Raw genomic sequence first — 12,210 nt, forward strand, 5'->3', positions numbered from 1 at the left:
GTATTAGCAGAATCATGTCTGGAGCTCTGTGAAAGGGGTATAAACATGATGCACACATCAGTTACACAAAAGACGCTGGTTCGCTACCATGAAATAGCACAGGAAAAAGGACAACCTCGCTGTACCCCGACAAGCAGACGCTCTGTGCGGCTTCTCACTGATCATAACGAGGTAGGGTGGCACTTCCTCCGTTAGAAAGTATTTTGAATTTTAACGTTTATAGAATTTCTTTCTCTTTATAAGTATAATACACATCTTAGAGAAACTCTGGGAAATACCTGAAGAGAAAAACAACCCCTAACCACTCCATGCCGGGTCACCATCAACAACTTGTTTGTGTTTTGCTGTATTTCTGTATCGCTGTGATTGGACCAGGTGCTCTGGTGGTGCACCGGTTAAGTGCTCGGTTGCTAACCCAAGGGTTGGCGGTCCGAACCCGCCAGCTGCTCCTTGGGAGAAGGATGTGGCAGTCTGCTTCCATAAACATTACAGCCTTGGAAACCCGGTGGGGCAGCCCTACTCTGTTCCATAGGGTCACCATGAGTCAGAATCAACTCAACGGCCGTGGGTTTGGTTGTTCTGGGTGATGCTGTAGGTTGAACTGTATCTCCCAAAAATGTGTGTCAATTTGGCTAGGCCGTGATTCCCAGTATTGTGTGACCGTCCACCATTTTGTCATCTGATGTGATTTTCCCATGTGTTGTAAATCCTACCTCTATGATGTTAATGAGGTGGGATTAGGGGCATTTATGTTAATGAGGCAGGACTCAATCTATAAGATTAGGTTGTGTCTTAAGTCAATCTCTCCTGAGATATAAAAGAGAGAAGCCAGCAGAGAGACGTGGGAACCCCATACCATCAAGAAACAAGAGCCAGGAGAACAGCGCGTCCTCTGTACCCGAGGTTCCGGCACTGAGAAGCTCCTCAAACAGGGAGGATCGATGACAAGTACTTTCCCCCAGAGAGAGAAAGCCTTCCTGGAGCTGACGCCCTGAATTCGGACATCTAGCCTCCTATACTGAGAGAGTAAACTTCTCTTTGTTAGAGCCATCCACTTGTAGTATTTGTGTTATGGCAGCACTAGATGATGAAGACAGGTAATTATACCAAATGCCCAATTTGGTGCCTTGCTATAAAAACATTTTATAAAGTAAAAACCAAAAGCCAAACCTGTTGCCACTGAGTACATCCTGACTCCCAGCGACCCTGGAGGAGAGAGCAGAACTGCCCTATAGGGTTTCCAAGGCTATAAATCTTTGCAGTAGCAGACTACCACGTCTTTCGCCCAAGAAGCAGCTGGTGGGTTCGAACTACCAACCTTTCAGTTAACAGCCGAGTGCTCAACCACCATGCCACCGCGAAGGTTAGTGCAAATCTCTGCTCCCTTCTCTACCTCACTGGATTTCAGGGGTAAATGGGGTGAGCTCTTGTGAGGTCTACTTCATTCTTGCTTGGCACTCTATCAGTACTCTTTACACTTCATTAAAAAAAAAAAAAAAAAAAGCCGTAAAAGCAATTACAAGATCATTAGCACAGACTTTTTCAAAGAAGCTCACTAAGACTCCCATAATTGCCTCATCAAACACAGAATCAGGCCCTGGCTGCAGCTAGCTTCGGATCCCTGACAGCTGATGAAAGCCACCAAGTGGTGGCGAGAGGCGACAGAAATGAGGTACAGGTGTCGACTAAGGGGTGCAGGATCAATGCCTGTGCAGTGGCAGATCACCTGCACTGGGCTCCTCAGAGCTTATATGACCAATGTGCTAGGCAGCTGCAGGGAAAAGAACAGGATTTCCAGGGCAATCTACCTCCTGTCCTCATTGGGCCAAAGGTAAGCAGCAAGGACCTGTGACTGTAAAGCAAAGGCAGAGGCAGAGATCTAAACGTGAAGACCTCTTCCCGTACTGCACCATTCAGGTGACATTACCTGTGAGAATGGGCGCACGCTTGTTTTCAAAGGAATCTTTTCAGTTTTTCTTACAAGTAGCACTCCTCATAATTGAAACTATGATTCCATCACAAAGAGGGCTACTTCATAAAGGTCTTCCAAATATGATAAGCTTATCCCACCTAGTACCATTTTATCTCCTGGGTTATCCCATTTTAATCAAATTTAAATGTGAAAAAAAAAAACCCTCCTATGTCACGTGTACATGAAGCAATGATATAACAGTGCATGGGGAAAATTTTAAACTATTCTTCTTTAAGAGAGTAGCAAACCCTAAAAGAATGGATTATTGAAAGGAAGTTCCTTAAATCGTAATCACTTTATGCCACTGCTCTGAGACCTCACGTCCATTCTCCTTGCCTGCTCGGCAGTTTCTAACGGAAAGGGTCATACCTCCTGCAGTGTCCCGTCTCCGCCGGCGACAATGACCACGTCTGTCTGCTCCATCAGCTCCAAGAGTTTCTTGGCTTGTCCCTCATAATCCGTCTGAAATACAAGGGAAGCCTCAGGTAATTTTATCAACCTAAGACCACAAGGACAAAGGCTAAGTGATATGGGATATTTTCTTTAAACTTTTATATCATATTTCTTCTTAAATTTTACATAATTGATGGGCACGAGAAACTAAAATGCTAACAAAGCCATTATATAACTATGGACAATTAGAGCTGGCAGGGACTTCAGACAAGTCAGCTCTTTGATTCACAAATGTGAAAATCCAAGTCCAGTGGTTTCTCTTGATTATAGAGCTAGCTGGGCACAGGCCACACTTCCAGTCCAGGGATGATTCTGCCCTGTCCTTTGCCCAGGGCCTCCCATCCGAGAGCAGGAAGCCAAGTATGTGTGCAAACAGGGAGCAAAGATGGAAAGAAAAGACAAGAGAATCCGGAGCCCAAGGAACCGAGGGTAAATCTCAACTCTGCCACTTTTTAGCTGAGTGGCTTTATCCTCTCTGGATCTTAACATCCTTCTCAAGGAAAGCTTGTGTGTTGGGGGAGGGGTGACAATAGTTTCCTTCTAACGCTGTTGTGAAGCCCTGTGTCCAGCAACCGGCAGGTAACTAGACAGCAGGTATTGTAGTAAGTAACAGGAGGTTCTTAACTACTTTGCAATGACTGGACACAACAAACCACAAGTATGATTCAAAGTAGTCAACGCTACCTAAGACTAAGCGTTTTTATTGAGGACAGTTCACCTCAGACATGTGCACAGACTTCAATGAGCCATTCAACCACCAATGAGGTGTACACCTCTGAAACCAAATAGGACGTTTTAACGGACATGATTCAACTACCACTAACACAGACAAAGCCCTCCCCAGCTGGCACCGCACTGACCCCGTGGAGCACAGTACAGCTCTGACACACACGGGTCCCCGTTGAGTCGGAATCAACCCCAGCACCAGGACAAGCGGACACTCTAACAGGCAGACTTGGACTTCAGGTGGGCTGCGGCACCTGAGGCCACAAGGCCCTGCACAGCACTGACTCACAGTTCACACGGGGGAGCAGAAGTCCCGACACTGCATTTCAGTTATGATGAATCATCCCACTTTTTACTCTAAAAATGGAACGACTGGCTCTGAGCTTGGCATGAGAATTCCGAAAGCAGCAAAACAAAATAAAAAGTGGCCTAACGGGACACAGGCGCCCTGGTAGCACAGTGTTTAAACACCTGGCTGCTAACTGAAAGGCCAGTGGTTTGAACCCACCAGCCGCCCTGTGGGAGAAAGATGTGGCAGTCTGCTTCCATGAAGATTTACAGCCTCGAAAACCCTATGGGGCAGTTCTGCTCTGTCCTATAGGGTCGCTATGAGTTGGAATCAACTTGACGGCAACCAGTTTGGAATGAGACACAGGGAAAAAGTCGTAAGAGTTCCGGGGAACGCTGGGCCCAACAGGAGGCACCCACTGCGTTGACGGTGGTGTCGCTGCACCACCCGGGCTCCCTAATACGAGGCAAAAGGCTTGCTACACCAGCAACAACCAGCGGTTCCCTGAGAATTCATGACTTTAAGCTGGTCCTCACCCAGGCGATGCTACCTCTCAATTCACCCTGCCTGGGTAGTCTGAAAAGCCTCAGGCTAATAATCTAATGTAAAGAGCTCCCAGGGCTTCCTTATTTGATACGCTGAGAAATAACAACACTCCTTCTGTGGTATTTCTGCTAAAAATACCTCACCTGAACCTACACATGACAAAACAGCAGATGGAGCCAAACTGAGGGACCTTCTACAAAATCAGTGACCTGCACTCTTCAAAACTGTGGAGGACACGAAAGACAAGGGCTGAGGAACTGTTCTAAAGTTGCTAAAGCAATACAACAAGTAAACGCAACATGGGAGCCTGGAGCGAATCCTCAACTAGAAAAACTATTTCTTCTTTTGTTACAAAGGACATTAGTGAATGACTGACTTAATTTGAAAAATTTCTACAGATTATTAGATAACAGTAGTATATCAATGTTTATTCCCTGATTTTGATAACTGCTCTGTGGTTACGTAAGAGATGTCCACACTTAAGAGTATAGGGACAATATTTCCCTTAAAAAAAAAAAAACTTACTCTCCAACAATTCAGGAAAACAATAGGGGTGTGTGGAGGGGGTGGGTGTGTGTGTGTGGGTGTGTGTGTGTGGGTGTGGGGGGGTGTGGGGGGGTGTGTGGATAATAGGGCAAACATGGTAGGAGGTTAATATTTGGGGAATCTAAGTAACGTACATATGGAAATCCTCCAAATTACTCTTTTTGCCTTTTCTGTAAGTTTGATATTATTTCAAAATTAAAGTTAAAAGAAAATAAACCCTGCAGAGCAGCAGTTTCTCTTGAGGTATAAGAAGAAAACATGAAATCAGCAACCCTGGATGGAGACATGTTTTCTACAGCACTACTTTAGCCCTCTCTTATTAGCTTAAAACCAGTTGCCCTCAAATTGATTCCAACTCATGGTGACCCAGGTGTCTCAGAGTAGAACTGTGCTCCATAGGGTTTTCAGTGGCTGACTTTTTGGAACTAGATCCCAGGCCTTTCTTCTGAGGCACCTCTGGGTGGACTCAAGCCTCCAACCTTTTGGTTAGCAGCTGAGCACATTAACCATTTGAACATTGTTATTTCTATTTCTATTAATTTTTTAATCTCATCCTTTTAAGCTTCTATTTTCTGTGTACCTGTTATAATGCATGTAATATATTAGTACTCATACATAAATTTATAAATACCTTAAATTAGAAAAAAATAATTAAAAAAAATATGTCCCAGGAAATTTGAACATGGACTAGATAGCATTAGGTGATATTATACAGTCACTATTTTTGTTGGGTATGATAAAGATATTGCAGTTATATACAGAAGCATTCTTTTTTTTTTTAACATATGCTAAAATATTTGGGGGTAAATGAGAAGATGTCTGTAATTTCTTCCAGCGAGCCCCGCTACCATGGAAGAGGCCTGGTAGAGACACAACCGCCTGCCAGGCACTGAGCTAGGCCATCTCAGAACTGCAGAGGCCGGCAGGAGAGCGGCCCCAACACAGATGGCTGACCACCAGGACCGTGAGCAGAGAAAGAGCTGTTGTTTTAAGTCACTACACTTTGAGGCACTTTGCCATGTAGTAATGGGTGCCTGGTAGAGAAATACATAAGTACATCAATAATTACAATAAATGTTAATAGACTAAATTGTTCAACTAAAAGACATAGATTATTCGGTTGGGTTTTCTTAATATACTGTTTTCATGCCTTTATCAATGATACATCTAAGATATAAAGATAAAAAAAGAGTAAAAGTGAAGGGATAGAGAAAATATACCAGGTAAGGACTAATCGAAGGAATCTACTATTTAAAAAAAAAAAAAAACCCAATGCTGTCAAGTCGGTTAATACCAGATAAGACAGACTATGGCAAAGAAATGGTATTAGCCCTAACGAGAGTCATTCTATGAAAGGATCAAACCATAAGAAAATAAAATAATTCTAAACTTGAGTGTACCTAATACCATAGCCTCAAATTATAAAGAGAAAAAAACTGGCAAAACCATGAAGAGAGATAAATCTGCAAGCACAGTAGATTTCTAACACTCTTCTCTCTATAATTTACAGGCAAAGCAAATGAAAAAATCAGTAAAGACATAGGAGATTTGACCCACAAAATTAACCAGCTTGATTTAACAGACATATAGAGAACACAGGGCCCTGGTGGTGCAGTGATTAAGAATCCAGCTTCTAACCAAAAAGTGGGCAGTTTGAATCCACCAGCACTCCTTGGAAACCCTATGGGGCAGCTCTACTCTGTTCCATAGGGTCATTGTGAGTCTGAATCAACTCAAATGGAATGGGTCTGGGTTTGTTTTTTTTTTCCTGGTTATATAGAACACAGTACCTAACAGTTGATACACATTCCTTTAAGGCACACACAAAACATTTACGAAAACAGACTACATGCTAGACCATAAAACAAGTCTCAGTAAATGTTAAATGTTAACACACTGGTACTACAGAGCCCATAACAACTTTCATCTTCCAAGAGATAGTAACTCCACATCCTGTCCCTCAAAGGAAAGGCATCAACTTCTCCATGCCCCCACCTAATCCTGCCCTGAAAACGAAAAGCTGATCATCCATTAACCCGTCGAGGACGCAGCACTGACTTCTTTTTTTGTTGTTGCTGTATTCTTAAGTGACAGGGGCTTCTGCTGAAAGCTCTGCAGGGGGCAGCGGTAGTAAGGATGCTGCCTTAGGTAAACACGCCCTCACGCGCTGCTCACCTTGACGATGGTCACGTCCATGCCAGACAAGTGTAATATTGGGGCAGCATTTTTTTCAAACAGTGTCCTGGCTTTCCTGCAGATAAAAGAAAAAATAAAAATACTTTAACATGAGCTCCTCAAGAGGGAGAAAAAAGCCCAACCATTTTCCCTAGACTGGAATAAAAAATAGACTACTGAACACAGGTTTCCTTTATTTGTTCAAGTATAGGACGTTTAACAATATGCAAATGGTTAATGTGCTCAGCTGCTAACCAAAAGGCTGGAGGCTTGAGTCCACCCAAGGGCGCCTCAGAAGAAAGGCCTGGGGATCTAGTTCCAAAAAATCAGCCACTGAAAACCCTGTGGGTCTCTACTCTGAGACACACTGGGTCACCATGTGTTGGAATCAATTCGAGGGCAACTGGTTTCAATCTGACAAGAGAGGGCTCAAGCAGTGCTGCCGAAAACACGTCCCCATCCAGGGCTGCTGATTTCACTACTGGACTGACAGGGAGGAAAGGAAGTGGATCAAATCCATATCCAAGACGCAAAGCCCTGGAGAAGTCTGCATCTGCCATCACCAATCACAACACATCTGTAATCCCCTCAAAGTTGGTTTAAAAAACAAGATTTGGACATTCGGGCCTATACTTGAGCCTTTACGTGATGCTATGGGTTCAGAAAATCTCTAAAATGAAAGTGAGGAGTCTTTCTCCTTCTAATGCTCCATATAAAAGATTGAAAAGCAAATGTTACCAGTAAGAAATGCATTATTTATTATATAATTAAAGGTGAGATAGCACCGGGGTAAAGTAACAACTTTACGTACTTAGAACAACTTCCACGTTCACACACACACAAAAAACAATTATTCTTTAATGTATTATTTACTAATGCTAAACACACAGTTATTTTATTTCTTAAAGCTCTCATGTAGTTTTAAACCAGTACTACATAATGAAACAGCTACATGATGAATTATAAATCATGTGTCAGGACGCAGCCAGGATGACAAAAATGGTGCAATTAAAGCGTGAACGCGGTGCATCTCCAGAGCCGCTGCCTCAGGGCAGCATGGAGGGGCTCACCTTGTTCGACGGAGGGCGCCTCCAGAAGGCAGGTTTTCCTTTGGTAGCAGAGCTGGCCTTGCCTTTGGATGAAGGTACTGGACTATACTTTTGGGGTCCCCAGGTGGCGCAATTTGTTAAGCACTCGACTATTAGCTGAAAGGTTGGTGGTGCAAACCTACCCAGAGGTACCTTGGAAGATAGGCTTGAAGATCTGCTTCCAAAAGGTTACCGCCTTGAAAGTCCTATGGAGCAGTTCAGCTCTGCACACACATGGGATCGCCATGAGTTGGAATGGACTTGGTGGCAACTGGTGGTACTATTCTTTTTCTCATGATTTATTTTTGCTGTTGCTGAGAACAACATCAGAGCATATGCCTATTCTTCGAGTTGTGCAAGCACTCTTACCCTCCTCTTCCAAACTGTTCCTCCACAGTTAACATAAACTCACTGCCCCCTAAGGTTCCTAGCTAACCTTTCAGGTCGCTCTTGTCAGTTTTATACCATGTAGTTAGATCGCAGAAGAGCACAATGCTCCAGGCAGATATTCTTTACTAAGCTAAATTCGGTTTGGTTTTAAGAAGATTTCAGGAGATTGTTTTGATTTAATGTTTAAATTTAAAGATTATCTCGGGGCAATAGTTTCAGGGGTGGTGTTGCTGCACTTTTCAGCAAGGATCCACTCACTTTTAAAAAGGCAAAGGTACTGGCATGTAAAAATGTAAACTCTTAGAAGGAGGATCTCAAAATGACTATTATAGCTTAAACACACTGTCATTAATTTCTTGATCAGAAACTAGCAAGTTACTGACTGACTAGGCCTCTGAAGGAACAGGACATGGAAAGGTAAGTTACTAACGGAGGCAGAAGGAGAGGCACGGCCCTTCCAGGGGCAGGGAGAACAAAGTGGAAGAAGTTTGGAAGTTAGCCTAGGGGTCGATGATAACGGTATTAGCAGGTGATGTTTCTCTTACCGAGTGATTTTCATGTACTGGAAATAATGCTAAACACGTACAGGCATTAAAAGCACATATCCTATATGGTAATTTTATAAGTGCCATTACTGTTCCCATTTTACAGGTGGGTAAACTGAGGGTTTAAGAAGTAACCCCCACTGTATCACAAAAACACCGCACAGACCAGGTTCCTCGAGCTCCAAAGCCCACGTGAGTTCAGCGCCACCTTCCGCCACAGGCCTCCACTGACCACTTGATGATCTTGGTATTCCAGCTGTGCTGGCACCTGTTCACTGGTTGGTGGCGTTTACTATCGGGATTAGAGGAGAGTGATCAACAGGCAGGTGCTGGCGTTTACGGGGAGGAAAGTGGCTGTGACAAAGCTGGCAAATATGACTCACTTAGGCCAGGTAACGGAGCCCATTCAGAAAATCTTTAGGTAAAACCCTTAAACTACTAGATTTAAAAGAAATAAGCATTGTTAAATGGGAACTTGATTTGCTGTGTAAACCTTCACCAAAAACATGGTATTAAAAAAAAGAAGAAAGGCATGACTCGTCATATCTACGAAGGCAGGCTCACTGGTGCCCGCAGTGGCCAGAGGCACACCTGAGCACACAGCCCACCGAGTTCCACCCAGACAGCGTCAACCTTGCCACTTGCAACCTGACGGACTGCTCCTCACACCTTCATCCACACAATCCTCACCCAGCCCTGACCTCTGGGTGGCCAGGCCAGTTTACAGAGGGCCTGCAACATCAATGGCCAGGGGCTGTTGACTCAGCCAGGAAGGGCAAACACTCTCCTCTGCCTGCTTCAGGTTTCCTCCAAGACCCAGCTCCAGGTCCACTTCTTCCGGAAGAAAACGCTTTTGAGCTCCCAAGCCCACAGTGCTCTTAGCTGTCTCTGAACTATGTACAAGAAACACCGGCTGCTGCTGAGTCGACTCCCACTCACGGCGACCCTGCGTGTGTCAGAGCAGAACTGTGTACCCCAGGGTTTCCAACGGCTGAGCGCCTCTGCGTGGACTTGAACCTCCAGCCTTTCCGTGAGTAGCCAAGCACTGACACCCTACTGAGGTGGTCCATGACGGATGCCGCAGCAACAGGGCAGTGGGTCCCACCGGCACTACTTCCAAGCAGATAAGGCTTCTTTGGGTGTGTTAATTCAGAAACGATGACTAAACCTCAATTAGACAAGTTTATTAAATATCCGTTAGTTTTATAGTTACATCTAAATGTTAACAGTTATTTCTACTTTATAGCCAAATCTTGCTGATAGAAGATACTGAATCTAACTCTTACAGCCCCACACAGTCTCACTACTGTCTCATATTCAGGGTTCGGTTTTTTTTCCCCTGTTAGAAAAACCAAATACATAACAAATCACAGACGGAACTACCCTTTGCAAGCTGCAGGATTGAGAAAGACGGTCGCTTTCTTCACTTGTGCATTAGGCGGAATGAGCTGATTGCCAAACATCTGAAAAGGAAAAAAGAAAAGTTAACTAAAAGTCCTTTGATTCAGTTAGTGATCACACATACTTTTTCATTCCAGAAGAATCTCCTTCCAGAAGATACTGTATCTACTCGAGAAAAAATGTTCTTCTCTGGTCTTGTATTAACCCAGACACCATCCACAGAAGACAGTAAGCTCAGTTTTGCTTTACTAGAGGTAACTTCTCTCTAGGAGATGTTTAGGTTTATTACTGACACAGAGCCAGCAAGGCTAGCCTGTCGGAGGGAAGTTAATTCCTTTGTCTTCCATTTCCAGAGTACGATCTTTTTCTCCTTTCCCTTATTACTATAGTCTATTCGTGAGTTATCTTGGTGTTTACCAGCTAATCTTTACATCTTTATACCTATAAAAGAAAAACCTGACATTCAATTTCCCTCCTCTTCTTTGCAGCCCTATATGGTGACAGGAAAGGACCCTGATGGCTCAGTGGAAAAGCGCTCAATCCTAACCGAAGGGTTGGTGGTTCGAACCTGCCAGTTGCTCCACGAGACAAAAGCCCTGGTAATCTGCTTCCATAAAGATCACAGCCTACGAAACCCCGCGGGGCAGCTCTACTCTGTCACATGGGGTTGCTATGAGTAGAATCCACTTGACAACACCCAACAACATGGTAACAGGGAAAGAATTGGAACTCATATTTCCTGAGCACCTAGTGTCTGCCACTTTCACACGTTATTCTGAGTTCTCAGAAACTAAGGCAGTATTAAGTAATCCTACTTTCATAGAAAAGAAAACCAACGTTCAGAAAAATGGTCACTCGCTGTCAAGCAGTGAGTAAGTGACAGGCCTGGAACTCACATCTAGCTCCAAACCCAGGTGAGCTGTATGCTCTCGGCTCTACAGAGCAGTCAGGGACCAGGCAGCATGAAGGGCTGGATGTGAGAGCTGAATGGAGCTGCTGCTGCCGCGTCTGCTCTGGAGAAGACGGTCAGCCAGAGTACAAGAGGGAACACCAGAAGAGGAAAACCTGAGGCTTGTGTGGTGGGGCCAAGAAGGCCGCACTCAAGGGTAGGAGGAGTACAAACAAAGACAGGAGAAAAAAGGAACATTACATAAAGATTTTATTAAACAATGCACTCTAAATAGCCCACCTCCCTGACAGTCCATGGGAGGCCCTTCCAGACCCACCTACTTCTTCTTGGAGACCTGGTGGCTTAGTGATTACGAATTAACTAAGCGGTCAGTAGTTCGAATCCACCAGCCGCTCCTTAGAAACTCTATGGGGAGTTCTACTCTGTTCTCTAGGGTCACTATGAGTTTGAGCTGGAATTCACTTGATGTTAACGGGTTTGCTTTTTTGGTTTCTGGTCTTCTTCTTGGTTAAAAAATATATATACATAATAAAACTTCTTTTTCTGAGTACTTCAGGGAGACAAGTTGTTTCATGGTAAAAGCTTTCTTGTACAATTTTTACTGTTTCTTAGATGTTACCATTTGCTGCCAAATCTGCAAATATTATAATCCGTTCTGTCCATACTATTTCTGGAATGTGGCCAGAGATGACTCCATTAACCAGGCTCTCTGGCCTGGCAAATTCAGACCTACAGTTCCAGATTATTCCCGTTTTGGTTTCTCGGCCTCTAGAATTCCGATCTCAGGTTCACAATGGGTTAGGTACTTGTGTGAAATCACAGTGATCTGAGAAGCTTGTGTGACATGAGGAGTGCAAAAAACCCTGTTCTTTCAAGAACGTAGACCATAAAGGGAAGGACACAGAGAGGAAAACTAACTAGAGGTGCTTATAAGGATGAGCCCACTTCTTTAACAGACGGAAGACGCCAGGCGTGTGCAGAGAAGTGGAGACTGAGTGAGAGCAAACAACCAAAGGGACACAGTCCCTGAAAGAGTGTGAGACGGAACCCTGCAAACGTGGAAGCATTCGCATTGAAGAGGGAAGGGAGGGCCTGACGGTCACGGGGGTCTGTTGTTAGTTGCGGTCCAGTCGGCTCAGACTCATGGCGACCCCATGTACAACAGAGCA

General features: G+C 44.3%; 1 protein-coding gene across 12 annotated transcripts in view; it reads right to left on the reverse strand.

Moving 5' to 3' along the window:
- Positions 1-12,210, reverse strand: part of AGK (acylglycerol kinase) — a 114,718-nt gene that overhangs the window by 64,667 nt on the left and 37,841 nt on the right. For all 12 annotated transcript variants that reach the window (XR_010322577.1, XR_010322580.1, XR_010322581.1 and 9 more), the window contains 3 exons: positions 10,114-10,193; positions 6,708-6,783; positions 2,342-2,434 (listed from right to left, as the gene is read on the reverse strand). Coding sequence is in view for 3 of the 12 variants with exons in the window: in XM_064289630.1 (XP_064145700.1) it covers positions 2,342-2,434; positions 6,708-6,783; positions 10,114-10,193 (249 nt within the window). In the remaining 9 variants the exon portion in view is untranslated. The remainder of the gene's footprint in view (positions 1-2,341; positions 2,435-6,707; positions 6,784-10,113; positions 10,194-12,210) is intronic.

Source organism: Loxodonta africana, chromosome 8 (genome assembly GCF_030014295.1).
Source record: "Loxodonta africana isolate mLoxAfr1 chromosome 8, mLoxAfr1.hap2, whole genome shotgun sequence".
Classification (NCBI taxonomy): domain Eukaryota; kingdom Metazoa; phylum Chordata; class Mammalia; order Proboscidea; family Elephantidae; genus Loxodonta; species Loxodonta africana.